The following is a 26,997-nucleotide window of genomic DNA, read 5'->3' as shown; positions in this document are numbered from 1 at the left end:
CATAAATAATATGCACGCCGCAGCTTGCCACTTATGCACCCATCCATCCATCCATTGAAACCGCTGGGTAAAAAATTTACTTAGCATAATTAACTTATGGAATTTCGGTATTTTCTGCGGGGGTGTAAAATCGCATTTGACTTCTGAAATATTATTTTGAGCTGTACCGCACATTAGTGTTAAATGTAATTAGTCGTCTCTCGTTGGGGTAGCGTTGGCTGGAATCGCATTAATGTATTACATTGTTGTTGTTATTGGATCCGCTGCACTGTTGATCTTATGTCATGGGATGCAATTAATTTAGCGTGGAGGGCAGAAAGCCAATGCCATTTGCGGTGCGCTAATTAAAGTTCAGTGCAAATTTCGGACTTGGGGCATTAAAACTGAAAAATAAGGTCGTAATGCATGCCCGAGCTTCTGCACATTTGCATTCGTGTTAGTGCATGATTTTCAATTTATTTTCACAAATGTATGTATGTATGTATATATTAAAATTCGAAATATGTATTTTCGATCGCGCGGTTAACGCATTAATGCTTTCGCCAAAAGTTCCGTTTTCTTATTTTCGATTTATTCAGTTTTCAATTAAAATTTGTAATTTTTCATTTTTCATTTTGTTTCATTGTCATGTAGGCTTTTTAAGGAATTCGCTTTTGTTTTTAATGAAAAAATTCCTCTGTTGACCATGTGATTGTCATCGTGAAATGCTCTGGTCGGCGAGCATGAAAATTTTTAAAAAAACAATTTTTGTCTCTGTTGGTCTTAAATTTATACGCATATACATTCTGTCAAAAAAGTACCGAGAATTGTTCAATAAAACGCAAAATAATTGTTTAATCATCAAATTTTTTTTGTCGCCGTCAAACTAGGCTCCATTAGAAGCAATACACATTTGTCAACGATTAGTTCAGTCATCAAAGCACCTTTTAAACGCGTTTGAAGATATCTTTTTCAGCTTCTTCTCCTTAATGGCCTCTATCGACTCAAAGCGGCATCCGCGGAATGGCAATTTAAGTTTCGGGAAAAGGAAAAAGTCTCCGGAGGCTAAATCCGGTGTATACTATGGTTGTTCGATGATATTTGACGAGTTTTTGAGCCTTGTGAGACGGTCAGTTCTCATGGTGCAAGATCCATGAGTTCTCTTTCCACAAATTTGGCCGTTTCCTACGCACACTCTCTCTCAAACGTCGCATAACTTCAAAATAAATTCTTTATTTACCTTAGAACCATTTGGAACGAATTCCGAGTGCACAACACCATGATAATCAAAGGAAACGAGTAGCATGACTTTCACTTTTGACCGACTTTGACGTGGTTTTTTGGGTTTCGGCTCATGTGGATAGCGCCATTCAGCCGCCTGTTGACTGGTTTGCATTTCAAACTCATACCCACGTCTCAGAACCTGTCATGATGCGCTGCATAAACGTTGGATCCGAATTCAGTTGCTCAAGCATGTCTTCAGCCACCTTCTTCTTTTTTTAAATAAATTCAACTATCTTGGAACGAGTCGAGCAGCCTCGCGTCTCATGCCTAATTTATGGTGTAAAATGTTGCGAATTGATTCGTGAGATATGCTAAGGTCACGAGCTACCTCCCTCAAACTTAAATGATGGTTTTTCAGCACCATTTCCTTGACTTTGTCGACGTTTTCATCCGTTGAAGACGTTGATGGGTGACCAGATCGGGTCAAATCTTCCACGACTTCTCGGCCCTCTGCAAAAGCCTCATACCACTTGTAGGTCTGTGTTTTTGATAAAGCACTCTCGCCATAGGCTTTCTGCAACATTTTCAACGATTCGGCACACGAAATTCCGTTCGAAACACAAAATTTGAGACAAATTCTTCGTTCGAGATTTTTATCTAAAGTGAAAATCGCGAATCACACCTGCGGTTGACTGATATAATTAAATGCCAAAAACAAGGTAATCGACAGATCACGCTCAAACTTTGCGACACTGTAGAGGACAGTTGTACCAACATTCCAGTAAAAAAAAATTAGACATGTATAACGCGCGCTTTTTAAATGAACAATTCCCGGTTTTTTTTTTTTGACAGAATGTATGTACATGCTTAAATCGAGCCAAAAGGTTGATTTTGTAGTTGTGTTCAAGGGGTTGCTCAAAAAATGATGCAATGGCACATTAGTAATTTCCTTCTGGGCAAACAATACTAGTAAATGAACTGGAGTAATATACACTATTTTATTTGAAAAATCGCCGAAGGGAACTTATTGCAGAATTTAATTAGAGATTCAAATTGGCTACTTCTCTGACACAGAAAAGAATCTTTTGAGACAGTGAGAGTTTTAGGTGCATATGTTCATGACGAATGAGTTGTTGTTGTAGCAGAATAAACATTCCCCGTACATGTACGGGGAATGCCGCTGGAGTGACAGTCTTTGGCCGGATATAAATACGGGTTGTTTCGGTAACGTAGAACCGACTGTCGTGGAAACGATGACGACTGAGTCCAAAGTGATGGTGAAGTTCTTACTACGTTTGCCAAAATATCTTCAGTGAAGAGTGCGTTCTAAAATCAAAGCTTGTCTTGCAGATGTACGCGGCCGTCATAAAGCAAATTCTAGCGTATGACGCGTTAGTGTAGCGGGCGGGCGGCACTACATCGATATGAATGTAACGCCAGGAAACTAAGCACTATTTTATGCTCAGTTTGTTCAGATATTACAAGAGCCTAAAGATAGTACCCTATGTATGCGCTAAACTCGATCCTGGAACATCTGCTCATAAAAATTCACATCCGCGAGTCGGGCTTAGACAGCCAGGTTGCTAGAGTCCGAAGTAATGTGGTCGGGCTGGTGTTCTTGACTAATTTTTTGTATTGAGAAAGAATCATATTCACGTTCACATGAAGTTTCCTTCTAAGATGGTCTGGTAGTTGAAGCGATATAGAATTATTCTGGAATCTTTCTATACCAGTGCGTCCAAAATGAGCAGGCGCTCAAGGATACGAATATTTTCTGAGGTACTTGATGTCTTGCTTTTTCCGGTTACTTTTTTTGGCTTTGCATTTGCAAAGAAGTATTTGGATCGATGGGGTCTGCTAAGTAATAAAGGCTAGCACTAACTTCACAGCCGGGAAATTTCGACAGCAACATACATTTGGCTTGTCGTGAAATGTTGCTAGCAATATTGATTGCCGCATGAGAAGAAACGAAATAATTTATGAGCATCGCCCCAAAAGCAATTGCCAAATTTTGGTAAGAAAAGGGTTTTTAAACAAAGTAATACACTTGAATATTGACACGAAAAAACATAAAGAAGATTCACTTACATCTTTACGAAGATGTTTCGCAAATATCTTCGGAGTATTCGAACTCAGCCACACCATTCGCAAAAGAACTATCAGTCTTCGCTAAATTTTAGATGAAATTGCATTTTGCGCGGTGTTTTCCCGACGTAAACTGTAGTACTCAGTGAGATACATTAGAAATTTCATGCATATATCACGGCAATGTATTTTGTATGGATTTTGTCAGCCATTTCAGGTGAAACGCGAAATAAATAATTGTGAAGTAAATGCTGAGCTCGACCGTCGTCTAACTGGATAACTGATGTATTTGCCAGAACCGGAATCTCTATTGGTAAATGCAAAATGCATCCATCCAGCGTCATGATTCAGTATATCTGATATTATTGTGTTATTTGAATGAGGTGCTGGTAAAACATTTTTCTCTTCACTTAGCAAACCTTCTGCCTTCGATCCATACGTGGGCATGAACTATGTAACAAAATTTCTTAGAAGAAATTCGGCGCCAACCTTCGACATCAAAAACTCTGCAATTTTTATTATTGTACTTTTATATATGTACTCGTCATTCCATAAACACTTTCATAAAAATTACCAAGAGTGTAACGAAGTTTGTTCCGTTACTTTCGATTAGAGATAAAAATCATTTCTATGCAAAATTAAACACTACAATGTCTCCGAAAATATTAAAAACTACCCACTCTGGCCGCCGTAGCCGAGTGGGTTGGTGCGTCACTACCATTCGGAATTCAGAGAAAGAACGTCGGTTCGAATCTCGGTGAAACACCAAAATTAAGAAATACATTTTTCTAATAGCGGTCGCCCCTCGGCAGGCAATGGCAAACCTCCGAGTGTATTTCTGCCATGAAAAAGCTCCTCCTAAAAAAAATATCTGCCGTTTGAAGTCAGCTTGAAACTTGAAAATGAGCGAGGAACCGCGGTTACAGTAAATGGCGAGCGTTACCGTGACATGCTCAACGAGTTTTTTCCAAAAATTGAAGGGGATGACATGGACGACATTTGGTTTCAACAGGATGGTGCAACTTGTCACACTGCCAAAGTTACACTCGAACTTTTGGCTACCGTTTTTGGAAACCGAATAATCTGCCGAAATTCCGATATCAATTGGCTGCCTCGGAGCTGTGATTTAAGCCCGTTGGACTATTTTTTGTGGGGAGCCGTTAAGGACAAATGCTATGCGAACCATCCAGAGACGATTGATGCTTTAACCTTTCAATACTAACGGGACACATACGTCCCAATGAGTGTTTTCGTTTTACTAAATGCCAAATATTTCTTTACATCGCTGTGTATTTTCTTCCCATCAGTTTTTTACGAGATATACCATCAATTATGCTGCGTATGACCCGTTATACTTTGTATTTTTCTCTACACATGTTTTGCAGTCGTAGTTAAATCGTAGCACGTGCTAGGTTAGTAAGTGGAAAAACGACAATTATATATCTACTGAGTGTTCATTACGGGTGGGACAATGTTTTCCCAGGACATTTTCTCAATTCCTAGAAATAATTTCTTTATTTATACAAGAGGACATACTATTTAGATCACTAGTAATAACTATTCTTGGTTAAATATTTTTTCCCCTTAAAAAAAAATCCGTATTGAAAGGGTTAAAACACGAAATCGAAGTTGCCATTCATGAAATTGGAGCCCAAACAATGGAAAATGTGCTTAAAAATTGGGTTGATCGAATGGCCTACTGTAAAGCCAGTCGTGACAGTCATTTGAACGATATTATTTTTTATTCATAAATGGCAACGATCAATCTTCAAAATAAAAAAAAAGTTTGAAAAAATATTGATTAGTTTGTTTTTTTTTTTATAACCGATTCAAAAAACAAATTTTACATGTTCCACCCTATATATACCCACTCTTTTATCCACCTCTTCATTTGCAACACACACACACACCCATGCATATAAACTCAAACACACTGTTAAATATTTATAAATACGCGAGTCGCTTAGCAATATTATTTTTACGAGAGCATAAATTTGTTCAAACGGTTTTTTAAAACAATTTTTAATAATCACGCTGAGAAAATACTACATATTTACGTATAAAGCAAATGAGAAGTCGAATAGCCGAAAAGCAAACACTCAGCCAAGAGTAATAACACTACTGCGGCAAAAATAGCTGTATATATACATACACACACAAGTTCATACATGCATGCATATGTAGTAGAACGAAAGCAATAACGTAAATTTGCACATGCGACGAAGCATCTTTGCTAAAAAAAATTTAATGCTGAGCAAAAAGTCGAGTTGGAAGAAAATTCTCAATGAATTCTCTACTTTTTCGAGAGGGGTGTGTGCGCAGCGCTTAAATCTCTTACCTTGGCTGCGATGGGTATGCGGTGAGGCTGCGCCAAGAATCTGTGCGCCACATACATATGCATGCATGTATGTGTGGGTGCTGCGCTCGATTGTTAACTTGCCTTTTAGAGGTGATGAACGCGCCCGCTGTGGCTGCCACCTCAGTGTCAAAATAATCGTGTTCACGCGAACTTTAAATGTTGTGGCAATATTAAAAGCCCAGGCAATTATTTAAAAGCCCAAATAGAAACAACAGTGAATTTCAAAACGTTCGAATACTACGTTAACAAAGGAAAACAAAAATAAAACTGTGACAAACATAACTTCCAAATTTGTTCATTATAAAATTTATCGTGACTGTTATCTTGGCTGAATTCGACTATTGTGCGGATACGTTAGCGAATGATAAGACGTGCGAAGTTGCTATCAACGCGTTGTGATAAATCCCGTTGGCAATGTAAAAATCGACGACCTCCACGCGGAGTGGAAAAATCTGATTTGTATACAAATTTGTATGTGGTTGTTTTTTCGACTGTGGTGATCTTATAACAATATCTAAATACGAAAATTCAAATATGCATATTAAATAAAATGTGAAGCATTAAAAATTTGGAAATATACACACACACATATATACAGTAGCGAGCAGAACTGAGGGCATGGCGATTTTTTTAATATTTGATTTGTTTTTCGAGTTATTTGTTATTTTTTTAAATATTGTTTATTCTTCCATTAAAACCAAATAAATAATACTTTCAAACTTTGTAGACAATATAAAAAAATTCATCTAATTTGCATCTAAACTTTAAATTGTTTAAACTGATTAAAAAAAAATCGAGAATGGAGTTGTTCTATGTTGGGACTAGGGACGATATAATATACATTATGATGTTTTTCTAAAATTGTTTGTTAGCAAGGAATAAAAAAAAAGGTTGTGTAGGTACCCCATTCAAGTAGGGTATAATAAAATGCAAGTTTTTAGTGGTTAAGAAATTGCTTTGATTTTTAATAATTTTGTTTTCTGACAGTATTTTGCATTTTATTTGATATAAACATGAATATCTTGTGGCAAAAAGTATGCAAGCCCGTTTGCACAAAGCTTGCTGTTTTTACAAATTTCATGAAAAACCCATCACAAGAACTATTTTTGTCAATCAACGTGAATTTTTAGCCCTTACAACTTGCAATTTATTGCACCAAAATTCAATATGCTATAAAACTGCATACTCGAGACTTCTTTAAAAATTCAGATTAAATAGATACAATTTTAGATGAAAATCCTTTAAATTTTGAGTTTTGAGTTTCTCCAAATTTTGTATAAAGTTCAAACATTGTAAATATTAAACAAAAATCATCAGGCATTCAGTTATGCTCGCCACTGTACATATGTGGCATGAAAAATGCAAATGGTTATAAATGCGAATTGCAAATCCAGTGTTTCCTCGTTAACCGCAACTCAGGATTATTAGAGAATCTCAATTTTCGCAACAGCTAGAATTTTATTATTTACATAGGTACTTTCTGACTGCGGCCGCCATAGCGAATGGGTTGGTGCGTGACTACCATTCGGACGTGTAATGTAAATGATAGAAAAAGTTTTACTTAATAGCGGTTTGCAATTCGACAGGCAATGGAAATCCTCTGAGTGTATTGCACCCATAAAGAAGCTCCTAATAAAAAACCCTTTGCCGTTCGGAGTCGACTTAAAACTGTAGGTTCCTCCATTTGTCGAACAACACCAAGACCCACACTACAAATGGGAGGAGGAGCTCGGCTAAACACCCAATAAAGGGTGCCTGTTATAAAAAGATAATATTTGTATTTGCTTTCTACCTTTGTAAATATTATAATTAAAACCTAAACCAACGCGAGACACAATTTCGATATTTCTTTTATTGTATATGTATATAAATTATAAAATATGTATTTATTAAGAATAGGAATTTAAAAAAACGCCATTTACTTAGTAAAGCTAGCTTTAGCAACCCCTGTGATCTCTTCAAATTGGTCCGTTAGCCACAGAACTCCCATTTACAAAGTCTAACTGGATGAATGTGAGCTTCACACTTAATTCCCTTTCGCTTTTAACTACTCTGGTCGCACTCACAACAGTCGACTCGTACAGCTGCACACTTAGTAAATCTAGCTTTAGGAATCTCCAAATTGGTTTGCAACAGAACTAGCATTCACAAGTTCTAAGGATGTGAGCTTTACAGAGAATTCTCCTTCGCTTTTAATTACTCTGGTCGCTCTCACAGCAGCCTCCTCACACTTGCATAGCAACTGCAAGCGATGCATATGACGTTCGCTGTTAACTGCACTCGCTCTCACAGCAGTCAGTTCACACTTGCATAGCAACTGCAGGGGATGCTGTAGAGTCGTATGCGTATGATGTTCGCTAGTTGGAAGACATCAGAGAGCCGCTTAACTTATATAAAAAAAAAGGCTGTTGCGAATATATTTCCAAAGCTTTACTATAAGCAAGAGACTCTTTTCATATATTAATATCATTTAAATTATTCAAACTATTGTAAAATTACTTGAATTTAAGAATACATATTTTTTTTACCAAAGTTGGTACTTTCTTTTTTCAAGCAGATTCTATGTAAAAATAACCACAGTTATTGCGCCAACCCAGATATTACGGTCAGCGCAGTTTTTTATTAGTGGCGTTTATCGTGAAGGTACTGTATATGCATTTACCTACCTACATATCTACATGCCGATTTTTTATATACATACATATATGATATAAACCGGAAATGCTTCCTAACATACGTACATATGTATGTATGTCGCTGCTGTCCCAATGTCCGCTCTCGATCGTTCTCTTGTCTAGTCTGCATTATTTTGAATGCGATTTGTTTTTAGTTCATGTTTTTTTTTATATAAAAACTCACTTGGCTATTAATTGGGGGTCTATTCTCTTTCTGATGTGTTTCATTAGTTGTTGTTGGTGCTTTGCTGTTGTGGTAGGCGACAGCTGCACGAACTTTGCTTTTATGTTATTTGGTTTTTTTTCGCTATTTTCGAATATTATCAAACATTTTTTTGAACGTTTAACTTGAACTTGAAATTTTAGCACCCCTACAGTTTCTGGCTATGCAAATATGCATGCCTCTAAGCATTTACATATGTAGATATGTAAGTATTTATGTTTGTGCATGCATTAGTTTGCTTTCGATGTTTATCGCTTGCGATGAGAATTTTTTCCTAAAATTAAAGTTTCGTACCAAACGTCCTGAATGCTGATTTATTTAGAGAGCTCAGCTGGGATAAAAGAATTATAAATTGAAATCTGAAAAATTTTCTTTAGAAATCTGCCAAGCCTAACAAACTTTTCTCATATTTGATTGCCGAAAAATGCATGGCGAAATATAAGGTGGCGCAAAATTAATCACCCTATCGGAAAATTTATAATTTTTTTAAATTGTGTCGTACCCCATTCATATTTGACACTTCTGGAACAGATAAGCGTTGGAGCGCGTAAAGGTCAAAATAAAGATTTCCATCACTCAAAATAATTTTTTGTTTTTATCTTATATATAAAATAAAGTCAACTTTTTGTGTGTGTTCGCTAACCGGCCGTGTCTTTGCACCGAATTAAACCAAACTTACACACATTGTTAAGTAGGTATTGAAGATGGTTTACGTATAGTTTGGATGTCTATTGATGGATAGGGCTCGAGATATAGGTCAAAACGTGGGCCCGGGTAACCTTCGGATGTGTATGTACAATATGGGTATCAAATGGAAGCTGTTGGTGAATGCTTTAGTTCAGAGTATTTTTCATGCCGCTCTGTGACTAGGGTCTCGAGATAGAGACCAAAACGTGGAGCCTAGAATGTGTTTGTACAATATGGATATCAGATGGAAGCTGTTGGTGAATGCTTTAGTTCAGAGTATTTTTCATGCCGCTCCGTGACTAGGGTCTCGATATAGAGACCAAAACGTGGAACCTAGAATGTGTTTGTACAATATGGATATCAAATTGAAGCTGTTGGTGAATGCTTTAGTACAGAGTATTTTTCATGCCGCTCCGTGACTGGGGTCTCGAGATATAGGTCACAACGTGGACCCGGGTAACCTTTGGTTGTGTATGTACAATATGGGCATCAAATGAAAGCTGTCGATAAGTGCTTTAATTGGCAAATTCAAGAATGAAGACGTTCTAATACCGAGAATTCCAATGATTCCACCTGAATTGCCATTTGAATTCAAGCGTTTGCAACTGCACATTCGTTTAGCATTTGCAATAACTATCAATAAATCACAAGGGCAAACTTTAGAAATATGCGGAATGAATTTAGAAGAACCAGTATTCACCCATGGTCAACTATACGTTGGCTGTTCACGTGTTGGGAAGCCAACAACATTATAAATTTACTCAAAAACAAATAGAAAAACAAAAAATATTGTTTATGCCAAAGCGCTTGAATAAAGAATAAAGAAATAAATAATATGAAAACCATATCTTTTCTGTTCTAAACCATATCTATTCTATTTTAGTGTGCCCAGCGAAGCGGGCGGGGTTTGCTAGTTTAGTCTAAAAGTTACTCAAAGACAAAATTGGATGATTAATTTTGCGCCATCTTGCATACACATGCATATATGGATTAAAGTGCGGGTATCTAAAAATGGTTAGGAAAATGGCAAATCTGCGCGCACTTTAACCCTTTGGCATCACCGCTCGAAATGCGCGATGTACTCAAAATACTTTGCGGCGGTAAGACTTTTCTGTTTGTTTAAATGAAAAATAATGTTACAGGAAGGATTACCAAAATTTGTTATCTTCCTCAAACTTTAATAAAAAATTATTTATTGTGGATTATTCCGTTCTTGGTGATAAGAGAGTTTTTGTTCGCAGATGTTGTTTGATGTAAAAGGGTTAAAACTTCTCATAAAACCGCCTAAACACCTGTGACAGCTGATTACCCAAAAACTCTTATTATTACCACTTAGAGAGTGGCTGGAGACAAGTAAAAACTGCAGAACAGCATCCATGGCAATAAAAAAGCTGATTTTAAATTTTCTTCTTCACAAATCCATTACAATCCACTACAACTTTTAAATGCAACCTTTTTTGGCTCCTTTGCTTGCTGGCACTAGCAAAACCATAGTTAGCTCTTGTTTTTTTTTGCTTTATTATTTCATAGTGATTTTTACGTTCGGTTGATTGCATCCATTCCCGTCGCTGTTGGTGCTTCGCACAAATTTTTTCCCATGTAAACATTTCACCACACCAAAAGCAATCAGCCAATCAGGCTATCAACCGGCCCATACTGAGCTTACAATAAATGCATTTCATTCTCCGTCACAATGTATCTGCAGCCGACATGTCTGAAGACATCAGCAAGTCAATCAAAATCAATTAGTCAATCGTCAATAGTCCATTTTCAACATTTTGCACAATGCCATCCAAATAACACACAGGCCACTAGTATCTTCAGTGTAATGTAGTTGATGTAGTTTCATAAAAGGATTAGTTCTGTACTAGTTATTTAATGTGTAAGAAAGAGAGAATGGTTGAGTTTAGGGCGAGAAAAGATAAAGAAAAAAAAAACAGCATTAAGATAACCACGCGCTCATAACATTACTTCAATGCTTTGTGACAGCACCAGCGCCAATAGCTTCTATAAAAATATTAAGAACTATCTCCAAACTAGTCCAAAATGGTTACATAAAGTGGTAATTTCTACAGCCAAAAATATTGCTGGCGATTTTACGCGCACGTGTCCTGGTGCTGTTCAAAAATGGGCTAGTTCCGAGGTGGCCTGGTGACAGTCCGATTCGGTGTAGGGTAGCATATTCCCAGTTTTTTCCGATCATTGTTTGTTTCGCTGTCGTCCCGGTGCAAAGCGTTTGGGTAGGTTGCTGTTACTGCTCCTGACGTTGATTTATATTTTTACTTGCCAAAATCAACAACATATCAACAGTGTATGTGAGGTTTTATCTTTGGGAACTGTCGTTGCTGTGTTGCCCTTCTTGCGCGTATAGAAATCAAATATAGTACATAAGTAAATGTGTAAAACTAAACTGGCGTCGTGCCAGTGAGCACTTGTTGGTTGCCTATTTTTGTACCCCGCAAAAGTTGGCTAATAAAAAATTGTGTAAAATTGCGCACACTTTTTTAATTATGATTATGCCTGTAAACAAGTCGCGGAAACAATAATTCGCCGGAAAATAAATCTCACGATGAGTGATGCAGAAAAACTATTTACCATTCAATTATGAGTGTTTTATTTTAATATCGCTCGCGACATTAGCAAACTCGTAAACAGCAGAAACACAACACAACAAAACCAAACCAAAAATAAAACATCTTCAATTTGCGTCAGTGGTGCACATTTTTGTGATATGACTAAATAAAGCGGAAATAAACCGGAGACAATTTTAAGTGAATAGGCCACAGTTTCCTTTGAAGGAAATCGTCTGTGTCCGCAATTTCGTTGGCGAAGCAGTGCAACAACAGCAAATGCATTTTCTCTCATTCTCGGTTTGCTCGTCATAAAAGTGTTTGTAAAACATCTACTCGTACGTCTCGTAGTAGCCGTAGTGGAAGTGTGTGTGTGCAATTGTGCTATTATGTGGTTTGTGTGAGTTACAATGCAACTAACATCATCATCAGCATAGTATGCAGGCTAATTATGATATTTTATGTGCAGAGTGCGGCTGGCTGGCGGAAAATCGTAACGTTGCTCTTTGTGTATTCCATACAATTAATTGTTTTTGTTTCTATGCGATGGCATTGTTGTTTTGTTTGTTTAATGGGTGTTGAGTGACTTATGACGATGGCTTTGTGCCTCATATGAAAATCTATAGCTGTTCCATCGTCCACATTCATCAGCATAGGCATCACCAATCCAATTGGCACAAATAAACATTCTAAGGGAGTACATTTACATGTAAAAATATGTGTGGATGCACATATACTCCGTTTCATTACTATATCACCACCACTCGTTTTACACGTGTTTTACGTACTTTTAATTGCTAGATATTTATTTAACCTGTTTTTTGAGGATGAGGCGGCCGCTGTAGCCAAATGATAGAGAAACATTTTTCTCTAATAACGGTCGCTGTTGTTGTTGTAGCAGCATAAACATTCCCCATACTTACATACGGTGAATGCTGCTGGAGTGACAGTCCTTGGCCGGATATAAATCCGGGTCGTTTCGGTAACGTAGAACCGACTGTCGTGGAAACGTCAACGGTCGCTCTTGGCGGGTAGTGGCAAACCTCCGGGTGTAGTTCTACCATGAAAAAGCTTCTCATAAAGAAACCCCTGCCGTTCGGAGTCAGCGTAGAATTGTAGGTCCCTCCATTTGTTGAACAACATCAAGACGTACACCACAAATAGAAGGAGGAGCTTGGCCAAAAACGCCAATTATATATACAGCCCTTGAAACATACTTGAGAACGATACGCATGTACAAAAGTTACGAAAGTTGCAAAATTCTTTCTAGTAAAATACTTAAGAACGCAGAAAAATAATAGTCAAATCATAAAAAATGCAGGCGAAAGGCAAAAATATGCATTCATATTGTGTTGAGCATCTTTTTTGCTTTACAGCGCCCTTAGGTTAGGTTAGGTTCGGCAGCCGCATCGCACATAGAGACAACGATGCCACTTAGACCTCGAGATGCGTTCGTTGTGAGCCAACCCCCGCGGCTACATTTCCCTCTCCAGATTGAACCATCCTGAGCTTTTGACAAAGCGTAAAAGGTTGTCGATACCTAAAGTGGATAGATTATAATCTAATAATCTATATTCGTTAAGAATTAGGATTTTAAATATCGGTTCCTGCTTCTGGCTAGAGCAAAAAAGGTGTTGAATTGTTTCCAACTCTTCCTCATTTCTGCAGCTACGACAGAAATCATGCGTGTAAACGTCTAATCTCCTTGCATGAATTCCTATGAGACAATGTCCTGTGAGGGCCCCTACTAAGGTCCTGATTCGAAGTCTACTCAATTTTATAATATTCTTGGACAGTCAGACAATCTACGTGATTTAGCCTTGGCCATGTTTGCCTAGCAATTTCACAGGTGTTAACGCTAGTTCATCTTTAATTTGCAGAACTGATTAGTGCGTCCTTAATAAAAAGCTTAGAAGTTGCGAGAGGTATCTCCATAATATTACTTATGTTTGGCATACAGGCACCTTCTTTTGCAAATTGGTCTGCCCTACAGTTCCCTGGTATATCTCTGTGGGAACCCAGCATAAGATTATACGATATTGCTTGGCCATGTCATTTAGAGATTGGCGACAACGTAAGAGACTCCTTGATATTGTTTGGAATGCATCCAGGGCTCGTAGGGCAGCTGGGCTGTCTGATAGAATGCAGATATCTGTCGATGATATTCTGTTTATCTTTAACCTTTTTAAGGTTTCATGAATAGCGTTTATTTCCGCTTGAAAAACACTACAGTGATCCGTTAGTTTAAGGGATTCACTAATGGAAAGCTCTGAGCGCCCTTGCATTGACATTATTAAACCTCCACAATGTTCAACAGGAATGGATTCCCATGCTGCCTTGGCCTTTTCAAATAACTGATCCAAATTTGTGATATTCTGCGTGCGAAGTGCATTTTTCACGTCGTTCCAAAGATGTTGTATTAGATTTAAATGTGCACTCGAAGATACCCAATCCAGAAATTGACGTCGAAAACTCTTTTGCCGCACGAGAAGTAAATTCTCTTCCGCATTATATTTTGAGGTACCTAAACGTACTTAACCGCGTCCATATTACCTTCAACACGATGAATTGGCGCGACACCATTCCACGAAAGGCAGCCCCACTCCATTATTGAACCTTCCCCGTGCTTTATGATTGGTGAGAAGAATTTGGGGCAGAATGCTGCACGTTTTTGAGTCCAAGATATGTGCTCTCAAATAAAATCAATTCGGCGTTGTCGTTGCGATGCTGTTACCAATGGCTTCTTCCGTACTATTCGACCGTGCAGCTTTGCTTCTGTTACTCGAAAAGCAACTGTTCTTGTCGTTATTGGCTTTTCCAGGTGGACAGACATTTCTCGATGGCTGTCAATGTTACAAAATGAAACAGAAAACAATTCTCCAAATTTTGAACGAATATCGAATCGTTCTTAAGTATATTTCTCACAAAAATATCAGTGTCAAGAGAAATACCTATATAAATGGACTCATTTTAATTTTGAAAATTTTCATACAGAATTTTTAAACTTATAAACAAAAACACTGAGTTAGGCTCGAAAGTCAAAGATGGTGATGTGAGTGTGAAACGGAGTGTATATCTATCCATATATGAATGCAATTGAAATTAATTCGTATTTGTGTGGGTTATTAATAAATAATAAATGTAGCGTTGAGATTGCGCCTTGTCTGCGTCTTTGCTGTCAACCTGAGTGATGAGCTGATGATGGCAAAGCAGCTTTAGCTGTTGTTGTTGTTATCGCCTGAAGGGATTGTGGTGGCATTTATTGGTTCAATTGGAAAATCAATACCTCAAAGCAAATAAGTTTGACAACAAAGGCTTTTAAAGATATTGAAATGTTTTGTGGATCATGGAATTCAATTCACTGGTGATAGTGGTTTGGCGCGTGCAATTTCTGAAGTTGTTAATCGAAGTTTTGGCCTTATTTAAGGTGGGCGTGCCGCCTCAAAACGAGAGTTTGATTTTTAAGAGATAAAGTATATTATTCAAATATGCGCGCCAACGGAAATAATTAATATTGCCGCTTAAGACAGAGATGTTCAGAATGCATTTTGTTAAAATTAAAATTTTTTTAAGCAGATGATTGATTCCAGGTTTTTTGCTTGTATTTCCTCTTTGGTGCTGAACAATGAAATGAGTTGAGGCATAGTTGTTGTTGTAGCAGAATAAACATTGCCATCACGTTGACTTTTTCCCGTTATTGCTATCAACATGAGATTACGATTCGACGAGTTTCAGTTCTTAAAGGGACGACCATATTTTCCTTGATTATCATTAAAATCATTTAAAATGAAGAAGTCAATATATTTTTTTCAAAATTGGCATACAGTTTATTTATACATTAAAATATCAATTTTTTTTTTCATTTTAATCATTTAAAATGGCGGATGTACAGGAAGATCGCAGCGGGGTTTCTCAATCGGCGGGCATTGTAGCATCGGCGTCAGTGACCTGAATACAAAAAACCAAACATTTTTTTGTTTATTAATGTCATAATTTCTATATGAATCAACAATAAATGAAAAAAAATCGCGGAATAAAATGCTTAAAAAAAATGAATTGGAGCTAATTTTCCTACTATTTTTGCTTCGAAAAAATTATTTTTTCTAAAAATTTTAAAAAACTTGAAACACATAGAAAGCAATATCATAAAACAGATGTGTGCAAAATGCAGGGAGATCGGTCAATAACTTTTTGAGTTATCGAGTACGCCAATTCGAAAAATACAGTTTTGGGAAAAACGCGTCTAAAGTTTGAGTACAACGTAATTACAGGGTTTGATTCAAAAGTAATGAGCCTTATTTTTTTTGAACAGTTTCATTAAACCTTTTGGCTTATACAACTAATATTCTTCAAAATAGGACCCTTGAGCGTCAATACACCGCTGGTAGCGGTCCTTCCACTGCAGGAAACATTTTTTAAACTCATCCCCCGGAATCGCGTTCAATTCGGTTGTCACAGTTTTTTGGGTCGCCTCGACGGAGTCGAAACGCCTCCCCTTCAGCTTTCTTTTCAGGCGCGTGAACAAGAAGTCCGGAGGGGACAGGTCTGGGCTGTAGGGAGGGTGGGAAAGCAACGGAACCCCCATCTTGGCCAATGCAGAGATGCAGAGGAAGGCGGTGTGCGCCGGCGCATTATCGTGATGAAGGGTCCAATTGTTGACGAGGTCGGTTTTTTAGCCGAAGGAGCACTTCTTCACTGCCGCGTTTACAGTGCTTCCTGGAGGTACAAACTCCTTGTGGACGATGCCTCGAGAGTCGAAAAAGATGATCAGCATGGTTTTGACCTTGGATTTCGACATGCGCATGGGGCATGTGCAAAATCCTAACACACTTTTAAAACAGCTTTCACGGGCGGAGCGATGTTGACTGCACCGCTATTGCCAGCGAACTAGGACCGGTTTCTGGTGGAAGGGGAAGGTCCAACGATCATTTTCTCCCACCAGCCGATTCGGTTGATCGCTTGGTAGACGCTCCGCGCGGGAAGGCTCATTACTTTTCAATCAAACCCTGTATACCTCTCCCAGCGCTCGAAAGCAAAGAATAGAGTCGTCACGGTTGACGATCTATAATATAAGAAATACTTAAATTTACGTTCTAAAATTTTTTTGACATATTCCTAAAGATTTGTATATTAATATTTTATGAAAAAAAAAAATTTCGAAACAGGTATCTGTCCCCTTAAAAATGTATCTTGAGAAATGATATTTTTGAAATAGCGAAAACAATTCGAATCTTTTCGATGAGTGGCCGATTTTGATCCAGTTAAGATATCTCTAAGATACTTTTGATGAAAATTAATAAAAAATTCGATATTACATTTTATAATAAGCAATAACAGGCCAAAGCGTCTATGGACACACGTTTTTTTCTGTAATATGAATGCATAATTAATAATATCTAACAAAAACTGTATTAGAATCATGGTTACAAACCTATTTTCTTAGCCGGCGTCCATTTTGTTTACTTAATAATCATAATAATAATTATCGATAACACAGAAATTACAGAGCTTTACGGAAAAAATTATCTTTACAACCAAAGATTATTTTATAATCTCGGATTTCGGGAGAAAAATTTTATAAAAAAATGAAAAGTGCATATTTGCTCTGCACCTATGAATATATTTTCGGGCTTAATCTCGTTGTCAAAATGCCAGTTTGTTTCTATGCAAAATTGTGTGCTTGCATTTGGGCAGCATCCAATGACAAAGTGCTTTGGAATTTCCATCCTATTTTCATTGTTGCGTGTGTCGTTCGAAAATTATCTCAAAAAGTATTTTACTCAAAACCCGAATATAAATTCTTTTATTTCAGTATGCACACACTCGGCCGTACATATAATAATTATACTTATTTTCAGATGTTCATACAACCATTGGGACATACATACATACATACATACATATAGACACATGTAGTCTTGTGCATCGCTTCGGTATTTTTTCTCATTTTCTGTACATTTGCTCAAATTATTTTTCGCTGACAAATATTTATCCAGCATTAGGAGCGTCCTACAAATTAAAAAATTGATCGCGAGGCTTCGATAATTAAATTAAAATTATGAACTTGAGCAAATATGGCAACAAAAGTGGCTGTGCAAAACCTCTACGCTTTTGATGTTAATCCAATAAATTGCCAAGCAAAAAAATGTTTTTATGGTTTTCCCAACACAAAAGCATATTGTTGCCATTTCGCAAAGCATCTGGCGCTAGTAAAAAGTTTGCAAATATGTATTTATAAAAATTTTGTTGCTCTCGTGGCAGTTGTCACCGATGTGTGTGGAGTGGTCACCGATCGTCTTCGTCTGACTCATCTAACGGTAGGCCAGGAAACGTGCTGTTTCGACCTGTTGGGTCCAAAGGGAGAGGGGTGTTAGGTGAGTGGGGTTGGGAGAATATGTGAAGAGATGGTTAATGTTGTGTGGTGAAGCCATCACATGCTGGACATATATTGGGTATGTCGAGTTCGATTCTGGATAAGTAGGAGTTTCACCTACTACAAAATCCAGAACGTAATTGGGTCGGTGGTTGGACTCCGATAACGGCATTCGGGGGTTGGGAATTCAGGAAGGTGGTAAGAGTCTCCCGATGGATGTCGTTTAATGTCTGTTTGTATACTGTCCGGACCAGTACTTGTAGCTGTGTTTTGCTCCCATATCTTCAGTGTAGTTGAAGCGATGCCGCCTGACAGTCTCTAGCAAATGTCTGCAGGGGTAATACCTTGATACCATCGGTAGCATTACAGTAGAAAATGCCCACTGAACATTTTGCTGTGCTCCTTAACCCGGAGAATGGAAGCCCCATTGTGAAGGTATTTCAGGGGGACGTTAGGAGGCATCTCGTAGCTGTCCTGATTGCAGTATTTTGACAGGTTTGCAGATTTGTCCACTACGTATCACTTGTCTTTGCTCCAAGGGCTGCCGGCTCGCGATTTGAGGGCCTTGTTGCAGTTTTGTTTGTACACTAGAAAACAGAAATGAAAAAAGTATTTATAATTATAAAGATAAATCTCTTTAAAAAAAACTTCCAAATTACTAATCTTTATTCACATATTTTAAATCCCTAGTCTCGAGGTAAGCAATATTAAAAGAATTTGGCATCTATGACTCAGCTATAAAAGTTGCCACGGTTTTACACAATACTGTACCCTTGCAAAATGTGAAATATGAAAAATGAAAAATATTAGTTGAGCTTTCCTCCCTTTAAAAGTAATATATTTCTTCCTTTTTTCGAAAATATTCCGGAACAAAAAGTGTGCAGTCTTTAATATTTTTAAGAAATCACCAATAAATATTGACTTGAAATTTCTGCTAACTCATTTTGAATAATTTTCAAAGAATTCAATTAAACTTTTAATCAGCAAAATTTAAAGGCTGACGGAATTCCAATCGCTTCCTATTATAATTTTAAAATTAGATCGTGCTTTTTATCGATGTGCGAAAAATCTATGAACGGCACGAATGCCCCATTAATGGAATACCACATTTTTGAGTGCCCCAAAAAGCTAGCTGACTGCGTCGCGTCGACCTTGACAACCTTGGAATTTTTTCTTTTCCAATATGATGTGGACACGATAAATATACATACATACCTACATACCTAAACTGTGGATGTGCATACATCAAGGTCAAAAGAAAGTGTACACCACATATTTGTAAGTTTTAACTATTTATTTATTTTGTGATTTAAAATTTTTTTTATAAAAATGTAGTTCATACTACAAGAAAAACCACATAAAGCAATGTATCGAACTTTGTACAAAATTTGAAAAAATTCGGCAATTTTCATAAAAATTAAAAAAATTAAAAATTTACTTTTTACTCAGAATTTTTAGAAAAAAAATTTCGGGTATGCAGTTTTATAGATCATTGAATTTTGGTGTAATAAAGTGCAAGTTTCAAATAGATTAAAAATCACAGTGATTTTTGAGAATTTTTTTTACGTTCTTGTGCATTTTTTTATATAGAAGAAAACACCCAACACTGCGAGCAGAAAAAATTGTCGAAAACCAACTCAATTTTTGAATCACTTGAAACTTGCACTGCATATTCGAAATTTGTCTGAAAAGTTTTGATGAAAATTTGACGAATTTTGACAAATTTTATACAAAGTTCGACACTTTACTTTGTATGGTTTTTGTTGTAGTATAGTTCATAATATAATATCACTACTAGAAAAAAAAAATCTTATCAATATTTGGTGTACACTTTTTTACTTTTTTTTGACGCTTACTGTATGTATGAACTTACGAAGAGTGCAAGAAACATGGGTAGAAAATTTGTGCGCTCATATTAATATTATTTTTTTATTATTTAAGAGGAATGCGCATTTTTTGCGAAAACGTTGGAAATTGAATGGAATTCTTTGAATGGGGGTGAATCGGCGAAATTTGCTTAGACGGATTTTATGTTCTTTTATCATGTTTTTGAAAGCATTAAAGCTTCACAACGCTTCATGCGATTTGCCATTCAGCACAAAAGTCCATTGATACTTTAAATGAATTTCACGCTCAATTCGTATGCACCATATATTTCGTTCCTTTTACACACTATAACATAACCTCATCTACTTCTCATTTGCAGTTTCAACTACTCGGCGCGTAAAAAAGCCGCCATCCACGCCTACGCTAACGAATTGATCCGAACTCAAAGTTGTGCACTCCAAGTCGACGTATACGCCTTACATCACACTGAACTGGCTTCGATAGCAGCGGCAAACGCTATTGCAGCAAAGAGGGCCATAGAGCAAGCGTTTACATCGGCAGCAATATGTCGCAACCACTCATCGTTCAAGCAGAGTATTCCTTCAAGGGCGGCAACAATGATGAACTCTGCTTCAAGAAAGGCGACCTCATCACAGTTACACAGCGCGAAGAGGGTGGCTGGTGGGAGGGCACACTCAACGATAAGACTGGCTGGTTCCCCAGCAACTATGTTAACGAATATAAGGCACCGTTGCCACTCACAGAAACGATACGGCCACCAGAAGAGATACAGGAATATCGTTCGGTTGTGCTGAAAGATCTGCTCGACTCAGAACGTGCGCATGTCGCCGAGATACAAGGCCTTCTGGAGAACTTTCTCGAACCACTGCAGCAGACGCAAATGTAAAACGAAAAACCAAAAAAATAAAATAAAATATAAACTAATTACTTATTGATTTTTAGACTCAATGCTGATGAGTACGCCCAGTTGATGTGCAATTTTGTCGAAATTGTGAAAACACACGAAGAACTACTCAAGCAGATGGAGGAGTGCAATGATCGGGTTGGGAAGTTATTTCTAACGAAGGCACCGCACATGAAACAGGTGCACCAAGCCTATTGCGCAGCCCATCCGAAGGCGATTGTCATACTCGATAAGCACAAGTGAGTTAAACGTGGCATCGAACAAAATTTCTTAATGCATTTATTCATTTAATTTTTCAGAGATGAATTGGAGAAGTATATGGAGCGCCAAGGTGCCGCCTCACCTGGTCTCTTGGTCTTAACGACGGGTCTGTCGAAACCTTTTCGTCGACTCGATAAGTACTCTGCCATGCTGCAGGAACTAGAGCGGCATATGGAGAGCAGCCATCCGGATCGGGGTGATACACAACGAAGTGTCGCTGTTTACAAGGACATTGCGGTAATCTACCATAAAACTACTGCAGTCGTCATAAACCGTGTTTATTTTCTTTTTCACACTTACATAGGCGGCTTGTTCAGCAACGCGACGTCAAAAGGAGCTCGAACTGCAGGTGTTAACGGGGCCAGTGCGTGGCTGGCAGGGACAAGAGCTCAGTTCTTTAGGTACAGAGCGCTGTAAATTAATGCAAATACTTGAAATCTAGGTTTTCTAACTAAAATTTTAACTTCTGAAAATCACAGGTGACATAATACACATGGGAAGTGTTGCTGTTGGGCCTGACCACCGAGATCGCTATTTTGTGCTTTTCCCACAAACTTTGCTGATACTCAGTGTTAGCCAAAGAATGAGTGCCTTTATATACGAGGTAATTTTGTTGATATAAAAGCGATTTTATTTAATGGTAAATACATTTTTTTCTAAAGGGGAAACTGCCTCTAACTGGTATTATTGTGAATCGTTTAGAAGACAGCGAGACAGTGAAAAATGCCTTTGAAATAAGTGGACCCTTAATCGAACGTATCATTGCTGTGTGCCAAGGTCCCAACGAGGCGAGCAGATGGGTTGAGCTCTTAACGTCGGCAAATCCCTCAGTTCCCATTGGCATTAAGCGTCAATTAAGTAATTTGAGCAATGCATCGATAAGCGGCGGAGGGAGTAGTGGGCATGCACCTCAACCACCGCCACATGTAAGTTCACCAAAAAAACGTATAAAGTTGCTTACATTTTGGCCTCAAACTCTTTTAAACTTGTTGTTTCTTCATTGTTTATACTACCAAATACTCGCCGATTTTGAAAATCAAAGTCAATCGGTTATACAATAAAAACATTATGGGTTTTAAATAAATAAAGCAATTAAAAGTGAGTTTGAGGTTAGTTTTTAAATATCTATTACATATATTGAAGTATTTAATGAAATTTTTTACTTACATTTTTTTATATTGACAAATTTATTCAACGTTCTTACAAAAAAATGTTAAACATAATTTCTAAATAAATAACATCAATTTAAATTCAAACTCAAAATTAACAACAAACGTAAAACCAATGCAAACGCACGAAATCAACTGAAACCACGTCGCAGAACCCTCATATTTTAGATCCGCGTGGTTATAGTACACGTTTCTCGCTCTGCGCGTACTACGCTGCTCCTCCATGCAAACCATATCGCATAACATTGCCTCCGAGTAACTACCCGCCCACCGCACCCTATGCTAACCTAAGCGCGCATTTTGCCAAACTAGTCAAGGCGGGCCGACTAAGAAGTACTTTAGTGAAAATGCTGCTCTACCCGCAAGCGCGGCAAAGCATTGACTTAAAGCGAATTCCCATGCGTAAGAAACGTGCTCACAAGTCTTCGGCGAAAATGAAAAAATCTAATCAGCAAGAAATGGACTACTCCAACTGCTCAGAACGTTCAGAACTGGAACGACAGGATGCTTTTGAATTGCCTACCGATTCCGAGAGTGATGAGTGCGATGAGGACGATGATTATGAAAAATATACTGACTGTGATTCAAATCCCTTCGAATACGTAAAGTTCCACGCGAATGCGTATGATTTTAAAAATACTGCGTCGACCAACGACGCCCAAACTACACGGCACAAGGAACGTCATTGTTCATCTATAAATCTAATAAAATTGGATTCGGATAGCACCGATGATTGCGCGCGGCACTCTGCCGGGCCGGCCGCTTTACAAAAGGAATCGCTGGTAATCGGCTCGAGAGCAATGCAAGCGTTGGTGCGAAAATCCACGGACAGTGTTGTCATTCATACCACAACTGCGCACCTAGATCTGAGTTGTAGTGGCGGCATTACGAGTTGTGTGGAGGAGTTATCCGAGGAGAGTGCAGACCTGCCGAAAAGCTTGCTTCACCAAGCGTCTCAAACTTCGCACAGCTCCTCTGTTTTTTGTGAAAGACTAGGCGGCGCGTATGTGGCTTGCGAGAATCTAGCCAAAATGTCGGATGAAACTAAAATCAAACTTACCGCCCAGGATTCCGATTCCGATTCGCCAGCAGAGCGCCACAGTATGCCGAATTTATTTGTTGGCAATCGCTTCAATCGTAGCTCGAACACTGCAGTCTATGTACCAACGTGGCAAGATCGCAAGGAGGCACATAATTTGAGTGTGGATGCGCTGAAGCAGCAGAGTTTCGCGAGTGAAAATGCCACCGACGAGTTTAATTATAGTGACAACGATGATGACGATGACGACGATGATGTTACGCATTCCAGTACTTTAGACTTGCCAGCTGAGTGTTTAATGGCCCCAGACAAATTGCAGGCGGAGCTGCTGTATAATTTCGACGAGAGCTGCTTGGATAGACAAACGTTTGTAAAACCGATAAAAATGTGCCTTCACTTCAGGAAGATTTTCATAATTTTTAAGCCAAAGCGTTACCAAATTTTTGAACGATTTTGAAACATTTTATTTTTAACCCCCCGTTGGGCAGCCGGGTCTGGCCAGACTTTTTCGACTTTGGACATGAATTTAACATATTTCTATTATAGCTAACGACTGGAGCTTCCAGGTCGCTTTCTAAAATTTTATTTTCTATGGATTTATGGACATAACCTTTTAAAAAGGATACTTGAACAGGACGAAAAAGGACAGCTGCCCAACAGAGGGTTCATGTTTACAAAAAAAAAAAATAATTTTAAAGCGCGCCTTTCGGCATGCAATAGCATCCAGCCACAAATTTGTAGAGAAGTTCGACACATGAAATTTATAATATTGGCTTAAATAATTTATGAGAATTTTCGTTGTTTTAGGGATCATTTGGCGCATAAATTAATTGCAGGGGGTCGAGGTATAACTTTATTCGCCGAAGTATTTAAGAAAAAAATGCCATATTCAATATTGGAATCGCAACGTCCAACTCTTAGTAAGGTGGGAAATAAAGACTTTAAATTACACATTCATTCAGAGTTTTACGCTTCCGCGAGTAAAGTATACCGCTTCGTGTCCTGCTGCATTTCCCCAGCAATATGTTGACGTACCATTTTTGTCCGTATGTAGAATTGCGGAGGAATTTGACGACATCATTTCGCCACCTTCAATGTTTAAGCCACAGTTTCTTTTCGAGCAAAATGCTCGGAGCATCGATCAACAGGAAGAACGAAAAAAAACTGCAGCAACGAAAGAGCAGCCGCAAGACGGCGTAAACGCTGCTGCCTTACCCAGTAGTCAGTCCACGACCGAACTTTATATTGAGCCGCAACGTTCTAGCGGCGGTTCAGATAGCAGCAAACAAAAACGGGCTGGCTCAATCAGGCGTTGCATCAGCTACCAGTTTGTGCAAATGTCCAATGATCACGTCGTCGATGGCGCTGCACCGCTAATGGAGCCTACCAGGAGTGGACACAATGGCAATCAAGCTAACGAGAATTTCAGAAGTAAAAATTATCACTTGGACAGCAACATTCCAGCAGAGCGCATGCGTCACCAGCAGCAACAATTGCGGAAGGAGAATAACGGTGCGTCGGACACAAAATGCCGTTGCTGCGAGAGCTCGGAATGTCCCAGCCCACGATCCAGCGACTCTGGCATGGCTGGCAGTTGTACGATCACTTCGCCAGATCCACCACTTGTCAACGATGTACCATTCGGGAATTACTACGTTGGGGAAGGCTTCCCAATGCCGGCGTCAACTAATTCCGATGCTATTACTGCTAACTCCAATGCTATTACTGATCTCACGCGTTTCGATGTCTGCGGGATGTTTCGCGCAAAATTCCTTACACCCGAAGCAACTCAAGATGTCGTCGATAATGTCGAACGCGACGCGCAACTTCCACGACTGCATCATCAATACTCTTTCCCCTTAGCCACAACAGCGACGGATGGCGCCCCAGTTTCAACAATAACTACCGCTGAACTGCAGATATCCACCAGCAATGCGACTATCGACTCTGTGGCAACCAACTCCAGTCATCAACTAACGATCGGCAGGCAACCAAATATGCAGTTCTCCTCAAGTCTCGATAACACGGACTCAACAGCGATGGCGAGCACGACAGATGGGCAGTTGTTTCGTTCTGGCATGTACGCACATTGGTGGAAGAAGGAAAAACTACCACCGGCGGTTGTGCGTGGCATTGCCAAGGCGTTACAATCGCCACAACTAAGCAAGGATTCGCGTTGTTCGATGTGTTCCAGCTGTGTGTCTGGTGCCGGCAGTGGATTCAGTGAAGGCACCGCTTATTCATCGCTTTGTCGCGAATGTGTGTGCTTCTGCAGATCTAGTACAGGCACGCCATGCGACACGAACACCACAACAACCAACTCCATGACGCAGTGCCCACTGTGTTCGGCAGGCAGTGGCGAGTCAGCAGATACGCCACCAACACCGGCAACCGGCAGCGAGCGCTTAAGTCACGCGTCTTTTAGCAATGGCGGCGCTGTTACTGCCACCACAACCAGCACTTCAACGGTTTCAAGTCCTGCCAGTTCGCTCGATTGCCCTATTTGCAAGGGACTTATTGCGCGAGGCGAGTCGATGGGTTCTATTTTGATGGCCGATGATGAGGTGGCGTCTGGTGAAAAGGCTGTAGATCAACACTCTTCGCATGCAAATGCAAATTCTGCCAATGCTGTTGCGGTTGTAGAAGGCAAGCAATTTGTATAGACACATTCGTATTTCGCCCGTCGCTAACGCCTCGCCGGCTGCTTGGCAGGTGTTGCGGGGACGGCGTTACAGGCGCTTGCGCGAATTCAATTGTGTGCACGTTACTTAACAAGTGTTTGTGAGTTCTTACCGTTTGGCATTTGAGTTGTGCGCAAATTGAGCGCTTTCCGCTAATGGCTAATCCCAGATCCATTGAGTAATGAAGTATCACTAGCGTTATTGCAATTCGGCAAAATGTTTACAAAAAGTGTGCAGTCTTCCGAAAGCTAACTTTGGGTGTAGCAGCCCTGACTCAAAAGTAGCTCGAGAGGTCAGCGATTCAGTGCTAGTTTCACCTTAGTTACCAGCTAAATTCAACTTCGGCGTCAAAATGTATAGGGTTAGCGTATTTAAAAACTCACCACTGGTGAACTTGCACTGAAAAACTCATCCTATGAGAAGACTTATGCTATTTTAACGAGTCCCCATTTAAGTTATATACTTTCAGGCATGCAAAATTGGACTTTGAAATTCACTCTCGACAAAACTGCTCCGAAGGTTGTTTTATATACAAATTTTCAAAGTAGTCCTAATTTTTGAACGACAATTTTTTTTTCACTAAATCAAAGGTGTCTACTACTGGTCACCTTTAAAATGCTAGTTATGTGTCACAAATAATTCAGTAATTCAGTAACGCTAGTGATGTCTTAAAGCAACGGCGATCCCTTGAGTAACACCCTAACTGTTTTTGAGCGTTTGTTCTGCTTTTTGTCCAATTTCACATCATCTGCTTACAAAATCATCATTCATCAAATAAACAAAAACAAAACTACAGCTACAAATAATGAAAACTGAAACTTAAAACAAAAGTGCTTTGGTAATCTTTTGGATCGCAAGGAACTAGAAAAACATCTCCATCACCATAGTACACAACTTCGCCTCCGCATTTTCTCGTTTCG

The 26,997-nt window shown here is 38.8% G+C and overlaps 1 protein-coding gene across 4 annotated transcripts in view; it reads left to right on the top strand.

The window, feature by feature from the left end:
• LOC129246818 (rho guanine nucleotide exchange factor 7) overlaps positions 1 to 26,997 on the top strand; it is a 63,746-nt gene that overhangs the window by 13,276 nt on the left and 23,473 nt on the right. For 3 of the 4 annotated variants that reach the window (XM_054885447.1, XM_054885450.1, XM_054885449.1), the window contains exons 2-7: positions 20,382 to 20,905; positions 20,966 to 21,166; positions 21,227 to 21,425; positions 21,493 to 21,589; positions 21,668 to 21,792; positions 21,851 to 22,114. In XM_054885447.1, coding sequence (XP_054741422.1) covers positions 20,568 to 20,905; positions 20,966 to 21,166; positions 21,227 to 21,425; positions 21,493 to 21,589; positions 21,668 to 21,792; positions 21,851 to 22,114 — 1,224 coding nt within the window. In that variant the 5' untranslated portion in view covers positions 20,382 to 20,567. Of the gene's footprint in view, positions 1 to 5,801; positions 6,119 to 20,381; positions 20,906 to 20,965; positions 21,167 to 21,226; positions 21,426 to 21,492; positions 21,590 to 21,667; positions 21,793 to 21,850; positions 22,115 to 26,997 lie in introns of those variants that run through there. The other variant, XM_054885448.1, reaches the window with a different exon arrangement.

Source organism: Anastrepha obliqua, chromosome 5 (assembly GCF_027943255.1).
Source record: "Anastrepha obliqua isolate idAnaObli1 chromosome 5, idAnaObli1_1.0, whole genome shotgun sequence".
Lineage (NCBI taxonomy): Eukaryota > Metazoa > Arthropoda > Insecta > Diptera > Tephritidae > Anastrepha > Anastrepha obliqua.
This window is presented reverse-complemented; position numbering and strand designations above follow the sequence as displayed.